Genomic DNA, 14733 nt, shown 5'->3' on the forward strand with positions numbered 1-14733 from the left:
ATGGCGGGTGGATCACACCGGCAAGAGAAAGAGAAACGCATGCTGAAGAAAGCATAATTTAATTTTGTAGTGAACTAGTGATACAATATTTTTTGGATTATTTTTTGAAGTTTAAAAATGGTAGAGTTTATGTTATCTGGTATGTATCACAAGATTGAGAGTTTTCATCCCATCTTTCTGGTTCTAAACAGTTGTTTCTGGTATTTTAGTAGATTGTATGCTCTGTTTGAAAATGCTTACATTATAAAATTCTGATTATTGAGTTTAAGATGAATCACCACATGCATTAAGAATTAAGATTTATTCCTAGATCTTAAATCCTTAATATATGATTGAAACTATAATTTTATTTATTACTTTTTTTGTTACAACTTATTAGAAATTAAGTAACATGAGTTAGACCCACTTCATTTTTAATATAGTTTAGAGCAAAGTTAGAACTTAACATTGTCAAGTTTCACCCTTCTAGTCCTTGTCCAATGAAGTGCGTATAAAATCCCACAAGTTTCACATTTTAAAAATAACAGTCTAATAATCCTTATAAATGAGACATCTTTGTTATAAAATAACTAAATAAATAAATAAGGAAGATTTAACAAATATAATATAAAGATATATAAAGAGAGTGAAAAAAGTATTGCAACATAAAAGAGAGAGAGAGTTGTTTTATTGATATGTTGTAATGTAATATCAAGGGAGGCTTAATCTCCTTTTATAGTCATATAGAAGAAATATTTTCAACCTTCATTAATTTCATTCTCTCTTGAGAATGTAATCCTCATAAAGGAAATGGGCATCCACGTTTCATACTTATTACAACACTCCTCCTTGGATGACCATTTAGAATTATTGTCTCGTTAAAACCTTACTAAAGAAAAACCCAGTGGGAAAAAAACCTTAGTGAAGGAAAAAGAGTACAATATCCTTTGTGATGGAGACTGCCTCATTAAAAATCTTGTCAAGAAAAACCTAATGAAAAAAAACCTGACCAAGGAAAAAAGAGTACAGTCTCCCCCTCTTGTCGACATCATTTAATGTCTCAAAATCGACGCATCCTAATCTCATGTACCAATCTTTCAAAGAAGGATTTTGGGAGTGACTTTGTGAATAAATCTGCCAGATTGTCATTCGAACGGATCTGTTGGACATCAATTGTCCCTTGATTTTGAAGATCATGAATGAATAAGAATTTGGGAGAAATATGATTTGTTCTATCACCTTTGATGTATCCACCCTAAGTTGAGCAATGCATGCTGTATTATTTTCAAACAGGACAGTTGGAGCTATCTTATGATCAATCAGTCCACATGATGACAAAATATATTGGATCAAACTCTTGAGCCAAAAACACTCGCGACTAGCTTCATGTATCGCTAGTATTTCGGCATGATTAGAGGATGTTGCAGCAATCGTTTGTTTCATGGACCTCCATGATATAGCTGTTCCACCATATGTGAACAGGTATCTTGTTTGAGATCTCCCTTTATGTGGATCAGACAAGTATCTAGCATCTGCATAGCCAACTAATTGTGACTTGGATCCATAGAGATAAAACAATCCATATCAACCGTTCCATGAAGATATAGAAAGATTTGCTTGATTCCACTCCAATGTCTTCTGGTTGGAGAAAAACTATACCTTGCTAGTAAATTCACCGCGAATGATATGTTAGGTCGCGTATTATTAGCAAGATATATCATCGCTCCAATGGCACTAAGATATGGTACTTCATGACCAAGGATATCTTCATTTTCTTCCTTAGGACGGAATTGATCCTTTTCCACATCTAAAGATCTTACGATCATTGGGGTACTTAATGGATGTGATTTATCCATGTAAAATCCATTCAAGATCTTTTCTGTGTATGTTGTTTGATGAATAAAGATCCCACATTTGTATGCTCGATCTGCAGGCCGAGACAAAATTTAGTCTTTCCAAGATCTTTCATCTCAAACTCTTCTTTTAGAGTTTTTATAATTGTTGGAATCTCTTCAAGAGTCCCAATGATATTTAAATCATCAACGTACACAGCAATTATATGATTCCAAATGTAGATTTCTTTATGAAAACACATGGACAGATATCATCATTCTTGAATCCATTTTTGGCCAGATACTCAGTAAGACGATTATACCACATTCGTCCAGATTGCTTTAGACCATATAAAGATCTTTGCAATTTAATTGAGTATAACCCTTGCGAATATTCATTGGATGGTTTAGATATCTTTAGTCCTTCAGGGACTTTCATATAGATATCCCGATCTAATGAGCCATATAAATAGGCTGTTACCACATCCATTAAATGTATATGCAGTTTATGATATGCAGATAAATTGACCAAATAACGCAATGTTATTGCATCCACTACAGGGAATACATTTTTTCATAATCTATACCGGGCCTTTGTGAAAAACCTTGTGCCACAAGTAGGGCTTTATAGCGCACAACTTCATTTTTCTCATTTCGTTTCTCACAAATACCCATCGGTATCCAACATGTTTTACATCTTCTGGTGTACAGACTACAGGTCCAAAGACTTCACATTTTGCAAGTGAGTCTAACTCAGCCTTCATGGCTTCTTTTCATTTTGGCCAATCATTCCTTTGTCGACATTCTTCGACTGATCTTGACTCAAGATCCTTATTTTCATGCATGATATTTAATGCCACATTATATGCAAATATTTCATTAACAATTGTCTTATTTCGGTCCCATTTCTCTCCTGTAAAGACATAATTTATCGAGATCTCATCATTTTCACAATTTTCAGGTACCTGAACGTCTTCTGGCGTTAAAACTATATCAGAATTTTGGACAACTGCAGGTGTCTTTACTATGTCTTTTTCAACAAGAATAGTATTTACCTCTTTTCTCTTTCAAAGATTTTTATCTTTGGAACCGATAGGCCTGCCACGCTTCTGGCGTGTATTTGTCCTACTGGGACATCAATTTGAATTGGGACATTTTTCGTCCTGCCACGCTTCTGTCGTGAATTTACTTCAGTGGCTACTTGTCCTACTAGGACATCAATTCGAATTGGGACATTTTTTGCTGGTATATAAGATTTGGTTATCCTCTTTGTATCAGAAAATGCATCAGATAATTCATTTGCTATTCTTTACAAATGTATAATCTTTTGAACTTCTAGTTCACATTGCCCTGATCGAGGATCTAAATGCATCAACGATGATGCATTCCAATTAAGTTCCTTTTCAGGAAGCTTATTCTCTCTCCCTAATGTTGGAAAATTTGATTCAACAAAATGACAATCCGTAAACCGGGCTTTAAATACATCTCCCGTTTGTATCTCAAGATACCTCACTATAGAGGGAGAATCATATCCAATATATATCCCCAATTTTCTTTGGGGTCCCATTTTGATGCGATTAGGTGGTGCAATGGGAACATATATCGCACACCCAAATATTCTTAAATGGGAGACATTTGGATGCTGGCCAAAAGCTAATTGCATAGGAGAGAACTGATGGTAACTCGTTGCCCTCAAACAAATAAGTGCTGCGGCATGTAAAATAGCATGCCCCAAACCGAGGTTGGGAGATTTGTTCTCATAAGCAAGGGTCTAGCAATCAATTGGAAGCGTTTAATAAATGATTCTGCTAACCCATTTTGTGTGTGAACAAAAGCTACTGGATGTTCAACACTTATTCCATTAGCCATACAATAAGCATTAAAAAGCTTGGGAAGTAAATTCACCAGCATTATCAAGACGAATTGCTTTGATTGGATTTTCTAAAAATTGTGTTTTTAATCGAATAAGTTGAGCCAATAATCTCGCAAATGCCAGGTTGGGAGAAGATAATAAGCAAACATGTGACCATCTTGAAGATGCGTCTATCAGGACCATAAAATATCTAAAAGATCCACATGATGGATGAATAGGTCCACATATATCACCTTGAATCCTTTCTAGGAATTCAGGGGACTCAAATCCAATCTTTACTAGTGATGGCTTTAAAATTAACTTTCCCTGAGAACATGCAGCACAACAGAATTCACTAGATTTAAGAATCTTTTGGTTCTTTAGTGACTGTCCATGGGAGTTTTCAATAATTCTCCTCGTCATGGTTGTTCCCAGATGACCCAATCTATCATGCCAAGTTATGAATTCATTTGGGCTAGTAAATTTCTAGTTTACAATGGCATGTGATTCAATTGCACTAATTTTAGTATAATACAACCCAAATGAAAGTGAGGGTAACTTTTCTAATATAACTTTCTTATTTGAATCATGAGTTGTGATATATAAGTACTCATGATTTCTCTCATTCATAGTCTCAATATGATATCCATTTCGGCGAATATCTTAAAACTCAACAAGTTTCTTCGAAACTTGGTAGACAATAGTGCATTGTTTATTATGAATTTTGTTCTTCTGGGAAACAAAATTATAGCTCTTCTGGAGCCTTCAATCACATTGTCTAAGCTAATAATAGTATTAACATATTCTTCTTTTGGCACAAGATGGGTAAAATATATATTACTTTTAAGAATAGTGTGCGAACTTGCACTATTCGCAAGGCAAATATCTTCAGGATATGTCCTTGCCATTTTTCTTCAAAGACAAATAATAATAATAAAATGAGTAGAAGTACATGCACAGTAAAATTATTCACATGAATACTTAACAAACACACATATTAAACTATTCCATCATTGGTCAAATGACCAATATTTCCTTCAGAATCCTTAAAGAAATTAGATACATTATAATGAGTGGTAGAATTTTAATCATTTGAAACAAAATTTGTTTCCTTTCCTTTGTCATCCTTTTTCAAGGATGTTTGATAAAAATCAACTAGGTGCCTTGGAGTATGACGGGTACGTGACCAATGGCTCTTTCCACCACAACGGAAGTATTTATCCTCAATTGATTTACTTTACCCATTGTTTATTTCTTTATCCCACTTCTGGTGAGATCTTTTCTTGTGAACATAATTCATTTTCCTTCCATAATTTTTTTTGCTACTAAAACCTTGTCATTTATCTCTTCTGGGGTTATAATTTGCCGCATTTGCTTTAGGAAATGGGGCGGCGCCAGCTGGGCGCGTTTCATGATTTCTCAAAAATAACTCATTGTTGCATTCAACAACAAAAAGGTAAGAAATTAACTCAGAATATTTTTAAATTCATTTTCTCGATACTGCTGCTGCAGGAGCACATTCGAGACATGAAAGGTCGAGAAAATTTTCTCTAACATATCGGGTTTGAGTAAGTATCACCGTCTTTTGATGATTATACTATTTTCAAGGTCTTTCCACAGATCTGCAGGATCTTTTAATGTGTGATATTCATTTTTCAATCATATGTCAAGATGAAGACGAAGGAAAATTATGGCTTTGGCTATATCCTTCTGAGATGTATTATTTTCAACATTAATGGTATCTCTAAGATCCATTAAATTAAGATGAATTTTAGCATCTAGTATCCATGATAAATAATTATTTCCAGATATATCAAAAGCATTATATTCAAGATGAAAGAGTTTCGACATAATGAAAATTTGTTACTTGGAGTCTTTCTAAAATTTCGTTAGAACTTCGTGCTGATAACGTGTTATAAAATAACTAAATAAATAAATAAAAAAGATGTAACAAATATAATATAAAGAAATATAAAGAGAGTGAAAGAAATATTGCAACATAAAAGAGAAAGAGAGTTATTTTATTGATATGTTGTAGTATAATATCAACAGAGGCTTAACCTTCTTTTATAGGCATATAGAAAGAATATTTTCAACCTTCATTAATTTCATTCTCTCTTGAGAATGTAATCCTCATACATCCACGTTCCATACTTATCACAACAATCTTTAACTTTAAGCTAGTTTTTACTTTTTAGAGTAATTTAGATTCGGTTAATTTGTAATATAAGTGAAATCCTAATTTAAATATCATATTTCCTATTATTAAAATTTTTCTTCCTATAATTATTATATCCAAAGACAACAATTTTTAATTGAAGTTGAAAACGGACAGAAATAGTAGAACTTTTGTAGCAGAGGAGGAGAATGGAGAGAACGAAACCGAAAGCAGTGTTCATGGCTTTCGGAACCAAAGGCGACGTGTACCCTCTTTCTGTGAGTAGTGATTTTTCTTCTTCCTTGTTTCATTTCCAAAATCGAAGTGAAGAAGAAAATAAATGAGCTCAGTCACTGTTTCTATTTTGAAATTTCTTGAACTGAGCAACAATACAAAAGTTATGCCTTTTTTGTTTCATACATAAAGGTTAAGACTTTACTTCAACCGTTTCGACGGTTGTTTTGTTTCTCAAACTTTGCATTGCACTGTTGTTAATTGCAGGCCATTGCTGCAGCTTTTGCTTGTGACCAGAAGCAGTATGAAGTCATTCTAATAACTCATTCCGCACACCAGGTGTTTGCATTATTAACTGATAAGCATAACACTTGTTTACTACTGTAATTGCGAATTCTAAGCTGCTAGTTAAATAGTCTATACGATACAGAGGCCAGAGTAACATCTAATTATGTTGATTAAGGATTAATTGTTAAAAAAGAGTGTAAATTATTGACAGGTTACTATCATATACCATACATAGATTTAGAGTTTAGAGTTCTTAGTCATTTTTCTCCTCGTAATTGGAAGCTGAAACGAGTTAATCAACTGTCCTTCCAATAAATAAATGTAAAATATCTATAAAATTAATAAGAGATGACTTTTATTGCCAAATCAAGTCACTATTTTTTGTATTTGCATTTTATTTGATATTCATGCTGTTAATATCTGACACTTGAACAAAACGTTAACACTGTTGTGAGTTGAGGTCTTGGCTGGAAAGAGAGTGAAGGGAAGGGTTTAAATTTCAATCCATTCCCTTCCCTACCTTACCCTCCGAATCCCAACTCACAAATCACTCTTACAGAGCTTAAGTTCTCACTTGGCTGAAAAGCATGTCGAATATTGCCCAGTTTCATCTCCTCCGGTTCTTTCTGCTGAGCAGAATAATGATTTGGAAGGTTTGAACTATCAACTTGATAACCCTTTATGATGTGGGGAATGCTATATATATAGGGTTAAGGGAGGGGGTGACTACAGTTTCTAACATGTTCTTATTTTATTAGGGAAGGAAGATTTATCCTTTTCCTTGCAAAAAAAGAAAATTACACGAGATCATCAACAAGAATGCTATTCTTTAATTGAGAGGATATTTGGAGATGGCTCTGCCTTGGATGGTGACATTATTGTGATAAATTTTTTTGCTTTGGTATTCAAATTTGAATAGTGTTGTCAAGATTGCCATTTGAAATCTAGAAGCTGCTATTTTAAAAGTTTCCATTGCTTATATAGATATAGACATAAACAAATTTAACCAAGTGGTTAAGTGTATAGTTACGAAGAGCTTTACCTAATGGTTCAGGAAGGATGGAGCCTTGCAGAAAGTTTTTGTGTCCGTTGTGTTGTAGCTGCACCTTATGTGGTTCCATATAGGTACTAAAGAAGTTCATCCTCTTGTGTATTGTTAAACTTCCTGAAATTGTAATGCAATGCCTGTTTTCAAGTTCCTTGCTTTTGGTTGGTATACATGCTGCCTCTAATGCCCCCATCCCCAGTGGCCCTGCCTGACAGCAAAAGAAAAAACAGAAATGCACTATGTTTGTCCTTTAAAAATTACTATCTCAAGATATATGAATATAGAAGGTCATGTCCAGTTGATGACTATGGTCATTGATATCCTGTGTAGTGCACCTGCAACATTTGAAAGCCAATTCAAACGAGAACTTCCTCTTTTGTATAGATATCTCACTGAATCTCCTTCTGGAAAGGTATTGCTCGTCAAACTTCTATATTCTAATGTTTTAAGTTTGGAAAGATGCTAACAGCTGATTCTGATTTTTCCTGCTTACAATTGTGTTCTTCCCTTTATTAAGGAGAGCATGCTGTAGTCTACGATTGGGAAATACAGCTTGTATATTAATTTGTTGTTTTCTTTTTTCATTTTGATTAATCTTTTTCCCCCATAGGTTTGCTGGCAGGATGTTATTCACTGGATGTGGCCTCTTTTCACAGAAAATTGGGGATTGTGGAGAAATGACAACCTGCATCTGAGTTCATGTCCTTTTACAGTAAGTGTTTCCTATACTTATCTTTCCACTGCATTCGTTAAAACCATGTCTGTGCCACCTGAGTTAGGTTGCTTTAGACATGTAAACTTGCAGATTAGTATGAGGAACCCTTCATTATTTAAAATTTCCACAGGAACTTCCATTATTTATTTATTTGGTGATTTCAGGATCCAGTGACAGGAATTCCGACTTGGCATCAAAGGCCACAATCTCCTCTAGTAATGTAAGCGCGGACACAATTCAAAATTTGTCTATTCAATTAGCTTTTGATACAGAATACTTCACTTTTGATACAACTTCATGATAAAACACCTTTAAATTGTATATTTGTGTGATACATACATTTAATTGTCTTTTGAACGGCTGTGCAATACTAGATCTGATCTTTGTGCTGACTAGGTACATTGTTCAACAGGTATGGGTTTAGTAAAGAAGTTGTTGAATGCCCTGGTATGTTTTGTGGTCTTTGATAAAAGCTTCTCTTTCACTACATGGCATATATATATATTCATGATGTTGCCTATTAATTCATGCTTTAGTCCTCTTCTGCCTGCATCTATACCCTTTCTTTAATTTTATATCCATTCGTAGCAAATGTCCTGTATTAAACCATAACGTTAAGACGGTTTCATATGACAGCTGCCATAACTTTCTGAGAGGTGAAGAGTAGATCTCCGATGAATGCTCATAATAGTTGCATCTGAATTCTGTTTTGAGTTTACTAGGTAGGAGAGATTGGAAGAATGAAAATGAGGAATGTATCAAGACCCGTGGTGGGTTTAAATAAGTATCTTTATAATTTTGTTTCAACCAAGTATTCTCATACCAAAAAGATCGAACAGAAAATTCTATGTAAATCGGAAGATCTGTGACCTTTTAAGAGAAAAAAATATTGTGATTAATTCTTCATTATTTTGTTACTGAGAAATGCAATGTACTTAAATCTGTTTCCTTATTGTTTTATTAACATGTTCTTGAGAAAATTTGTGTTCTTGATTGGTTTATGGTTCCTCTAGTGTGTTTTTTTTTTTTTGTAAATTATTTATTTATTATAGGTTTTATGTTTCAACACTTGACTAATGTTAGTTCATTGATAGCATACTGGCCACCGAAAGTACGGGTTTGTGGATTTTGGTTTCCACCTATTGAATGGCAGTTTACATGTAAGAGATGCCAAGAAATTTCAGTATATTTTTCATCTGGAGGCCAATATGCTAAAGACGACTTATGTCCGAGCCATTTGGAGTTGCATAATTTTATAAAGACTAATCCAGTTTTTGTTGGGTTGAGTTCCATTGGGAGGTACACCTTGCTTCAATTTTTTCTTCATTGTCTTGAGTCAGATATAGTAGTTGTTTCAGTCATTGTAGTTTTATGTCTTTTCAACCTGATTTTTCTCTTATTTACTTGCAGCATGGGTTTTTTGAAAGACCCCCATGCATTTCTTTCTGTTCTTCAGACTGTCCTGAACACTACAAGGTACAGATTTATTCTCTTTACAGCTGGCTATGAACCTTTAGAATTGATTGTTCGTAAGCTTGCTGCTGAAGAATCATCTGACCAGAAAAAATGGAATGAAGATTGTGTTTGTCTTTGTGATGGACAACTCTTTTGCTTTTTTGGGTGAGTTTTCTTTAGCTACTCTAGTGTCACTTACAGTTACAGTTATTTAATGCACCCTTTAAGATTTTATCAACACCAAAAAGCAACCATGTAAGCCTCTTTTGGGCTTAGCCTACATACATCAAACAACACCATAATATTTTGTCATGAACAGAAACCATATCCGTATTTAGACGATTTAACGACTTTTTTTTCAGCATCAAGTAATGGCATGTTTTTATGTTTTGCAAATAGTTCCCTACCCTATAGTTGGCTCTTCAAAAACTGTGCTGCTGTGATTCATCATGGAGGCAGGTAGGACCAAATTTTATTCTGAGCCCCTCAAAGTTGTAATTAAAGTGAAACATATACGATAACGTGTACTAATATGTATATTTTGCATGGATTGTCTTCTGCCTCTAATTAGTGGAACTACTGCTGCTGCATTACAAGCAGGCACGCCTCAGGTTAGAATCAAACCCTTGCTACCATATTTTGTTACAACCAAGGAAGAATCCACTTCATTTGGTTTCTATTCATTTTTGCAATGAGTATCACTCTTTGATGTACTTGACTAGGTTGAGCAAAACTTGTAGGTAGTGTGCCCTTTCATGCTAGATCAGTTCTACTGGGCCGAGAGAATGCACTGGCTTGGCGTTTCGCCAGAACCGCTCAGTAGAAACCATTTGGTTCCTGATAAAAATGATGAAACAAGTGTACAGGAAGCTGCACATGTGCTATCAAAGGCAATACATGATGCATTATCATCAAGAGTCAAAGCAAGAGCTGCAGAAATCTCTGAAAGAATATCACTTGAGGTAATTCATATTCTTAATACAAAGCATAATTTAATTAATTTTCATGGCTGATGATGTTACATACTTCATCTGCTCTATATGCATTCTTGGTCTCCTTTTGTAACAGTAAGATTATTAGTTCATTATATGCAATAATTGAATGTATTCATGTTATTAAACACTTGCAGGACGGTGTATCAGAAGCAGTTAAGTGCCTTAAAGAAGAGCTTGGTATAAATTGAGATCTTCAAGACAATTGAAATATTCCCAAGAATCCATTCATGTTTTTCTTCTCGTTATCATTGGATATTTGGGGGTTCTTTTTATAGATAATTCTTGTACCATATGTTAATCATTCTACTTACAGATTCATATTTAAATAGGCCAATTCTCAGTTGCCGACTTTCTTTTTAAAGTAAATATTAAATATTTAAAAATTATTTATTTTTATACTATTTAAATTAAATATTGACTTTTAATCTTTTTTGACAAATTAAGCACCAAACTTTAGATATCATGACAATCACTAAATTAAATATAATTTTATGATGTGAGGGAGCTTTATTGTACATAGGTCACTTGTATCTTGAAGTGGTTGATCTCATACCATGGTTTTTTACTAATGACTACGCTGTTTTACTAAAGACTTTGAACCTCAACGTGATCTCTCGAGAAAAATGGAATTATGATGTACCCATAATTTCTAAGTAGGAAAGTTGATTAAACTAAGCTAATTGCCACCGTAAACACTATTATACATTGCAAGTTTAATCAAGAATCTTTAAAGACTATAAACTGGGGTTGTATGTTTAGAATTCTACACACACACACAAATGTGGTTGTGGTAAAATCATGATCATCTATACTGGAAATATATATATATATAATCCAAAAAAATATTATGACTAAGGTATGATATCCATAGTTTCAACCTTGCAAGATTATGAGTAGTATAATTGGACTTTGTGCCTTTGTTTACTCTTCAAAATTCAATTACACTAACCTAATATTCTTTTATGTTGGCTCTGTAATAAATAGAAGGGCAGCTCCTTTTAAGAATGGGAGGAAAATTTACAATGAATGAATGTATATATGGAGCTGACTTAAAATAACTTTTGGTAGTGGGTTGTGGTGATGAGCATGTTTGACTTTTATATATCCTATAAATGTGTGTATGTTAAGTGCAGAAACTGTCTTCATGGAAGTACTGTACTCACAACACATGCTGTCACAGTCTCTTTTACATGCATGTCTCTAATTTAAACATAATTTTGTATTTGATATTTTATATTCATGTCTTTTTTTTTTAAATTATTAAGCTTTTACTAAATCAGCAATTTATATAAAATATGCATTGATATACAAAATATATAAAATGATATAAAATAACATATGTATTTATATATAAATATACACAATTATTGGTTTTTGACGTGTACATATTATGTTTTATTAAATAAAGCAATAAAAAAGGTTGATCATATATAGATAACATCTCTATTTATTGATTTAATCAATTAATCTACGAGAAAGAGATCAATGCTTTAATGCAAGAAACCGTGCGGTTCAAAACATATGGACGTAAAACAACACGAGGGACAAGAATATATAAAGTTTGAAACATGCAAAAGCTGCAATTTCCCCATTATTTAACAAGCCAAGACAAAAGTTGAGGACACAAATACCAAAAAAAAAAAGGAGGGAGAAAGAGTAATATCATCACCTATACTCATGTTTGAAGCTGAATTTAATTTTATAAGGATAGGACTAAAAAAAATAGACATACACAAGATAATGCATCTATTATATGCTCTTAAGTCTTAACTCTTTAAGTATCTTTTTCTAATTACAAGTCCTCAATGAATTAAAGAGATCGAAATCGTTAAATTGCCGGAGCTCAATGTAAAATAATATGTAAATATTCACTTTTCAAGATCATGAAACATCTTGGAATCTTGATGTCCATAGCATGCAGATCTCTCTTCACTGGCAAAGAAATTATTAAATCAATATGCAAAGATAACTAAATATATACCACATCCTTTAGTTAAACAAACTAAAATCCTACTTGTTAGGAATAATCAAGTTGGAACCTACAAAAGTTAAAGACTAAGACCCGTTAGCTTAAAATATCTGAAAAAACTAACTCCTAATCCATAAAAAGAGTGCAGACAAATGATGTCAAAATGTATGTAGAGCCCTCATCATAGTGTTACATACTTGTTTTCTCTTAAGAGCTAATAATAACGATATAGATTTGATAGAAATTCAGGTGCAATTAATTTAGTGTGAAGTTAATAATTGAGAGTCGTTAAATGATTTGACAGATTTAACTAAATTATTATCTAACCGTTCTCAACTATTAACTTTATATAAAATTAACTGCGCCTGAATTTCCACCTATAGATTTTCTATTTGAATAAAATTACCTCTTTAGAAAGATATCCGGGCCGCGGTTTGGAGCAAAAGAGCCCTAAGAGGCTTCTCAGAGACAAGTTCACAGAGCCTGTTTGGCATACTGGCTACCTCCAAATGCTACAAAGAATGTTAGCAGCTAACAATAAAAATGGAGGTGGACAGAATGCCAAAATGTCTATGGAACATGAAACCTGAGAAACCCTAAAGAGCAAAAACAAAGCTTAGGAAATGGAAGAAAACCTAGCCTAACTCTGAAGAACAAGTGAGAGCTAGCTAGGTTAGTTATAATATAATGAAAAAATAAACCAGAAAGAAACAAAGTGCTACATACTATATACCTTATTTTTCTTTCTTATTGTGTTTTTTTTTCCTTTTCTATAATTGGTTTGAATTTGAGGGTGTAGCTTTTCTGAAGAAAGATGGGTGCATAAACTAGCGTGCATGGAGCTTGTACTATTTGTGGGGATACATGTTTACATGGTGGGCGCATATGTTGCTTCAGAAAAAGAGTGAAATTAATACTACTTTGAATTTAAGGTTGCATTTGTCTGTCCAAGTTTATGTTATTATTAAATATTTACGTGAATGGTGTAAAGGAATATCTGCTAATATATGTTGATGTTACATATGACTGGTGTCTTTTTAGGTGGAACAATGTAAACAAGGTTATGCAAAAGGATTATTATTGTTATAGCATCATGCAATTGAAACTGAAGTTCATATACTATGATGATGATAATAATAATAATAATATGACTTAACTGCTACTTGTATGTCCGTTGACCCCGGTGGCCATGAGGTTTCATACTTTCATTATTATGCTTTTTGACTTGCTGCTGCAAAAGCTTGATAGATGCGAAATGGGCTGTCCTTGTCTCCCACTCACTTTATATAGTTTCTATTAATTTCTTTGTCAACTATGCATTATACAATATATTATATATCTCTATCACTTCAAACTCCTACTAGGTTTCAAACAGGCCTTATTCTATTACGAAATTAATCTTGTTTATGTATTCATCATTATTAGTTTGAACTAACTTTGAAGGCATTTCATGATGCCTTTAATAAATCAATTTTTTGTTATTACCCCTTAGTCATCCGTACAAGATTGATATACCAACTACTCAGAGATGGAGCCAGAGCTTTTGCTTGGAAGAGACTAACATGAAAGACATAATTTAAAGTTAAGTTCTAAAGTGATTCTTAAATATCTATACTAAAATAGTTTTTATCTTGTTGTTAGGGAGTAATGTAGTGTATTTCTGTCAATTTTAATAAAGTAATTATTACAATTGAAATTTTAGAAATTATCTTAATAGTCGTAATCATTTTTAGAGACTACTTTAATGTTAATTCCATAACTTGAGAGAAGAGAAAATAAATAAAATTAGGGGAGCCTAACTATAAAATAGAGAACTTTATATGTAAATATTATAAATTTAGAGGGGTCATTGCTCCTTTCCTATGTACTAATCTCGGCCCCAAATTGACTATATATCAAAATTTAAACCTCTAGTCTAAATATTTAAAGAACCTAGCTAAATGCTAATCGTCGTAGATGTATTGTTGATTACTAAGTTACTGCATATGCAATGTTAGATTACTAAGTTACTGCATATGCAATGTTAGATTTAAATTCTTGATATTTGTTTAAACGGATTAGCGATCTAACTATTATATCAACCCAAGTTAGTTTTTTATTGGTTTATAATTTTATTCTGTGAAATATCTATGATACTTGTGTCATTTAAAATAACAATATTCCTTAAGCTATCCACCTTTTATTTTAACTATAAAATAAAGCATTAGA

At 33.0% G+C, this 14733-nt stretch overlaps 1 protein-coding gene across 2 annotated transcripts; it reads left to right on the forward strand.

The window, feature by feature from the left end:
- Nucleotides 1-5972: 5972 nt before the first annotated feature.
- LOC107468823 (sterol 3-beta-glucosyltransferase UGT80B1) lies at nucleotides 5973-10890 on the forward strand. 2 transcript variants are annotated; one of them, XM_016088196.3, is made up of 15 exons: nucleotides 5973-6099; nucleotides 6323-6394; nucleotides 6903-6996; nucleotides 7102-7244; nucleotides 7398-7468; nucleotides 7722-7803; nucleotides 8002-8103; nucleotides 8271-8326; nucleotides 8519-8553; nucleotides 9201-9405; nucleotides 9517-9726; nucleotides 9961-10020; nucleotides 10133-10172; nucleotides 10302-10523; nucleotides 10691-10890. In XM_016088196.3, exons 1-15 carry the CDS (start codon nucleotides 6031-6033, stop codon nucleotides 10742-10744), a joined length of 1515 nt encoding a protein of 504 aa, XP_015943682.1. In that variant the 5' UTR covers nucleotides 5973-6030; the 3' UTR covers nucleotides 10745-10890. The 2 variants fall into 2 exon arrangements, with proteins under 2 accessions (XP_015943682.1, XP_015943684.1); XM_016088198.3 differs by lacking the exon at nucleotides 10691-10890 and having other exon boundaries at nucleotides 10284-10384.
- The last annotated feature ends 3843 nt before the right edge of the window (nucleotides 10891-14733 follow it).

Source organism: Arachis duranensis, chromosome 10 (assembly GCF_000817695.3).
Source record: "Arachis duranensis cultivar V14167 chromosome 10, aradu.V14167.gnm2.J7QH, whole genome shotgun sequence".
Taxonomy (NCBI): domain Eukaryota; kingdom Viridiplantae; phylum Streptophyta; class Magnoliopsida; order Fabales; family Fabaceae; genus Arachis; species Arachis duranensis.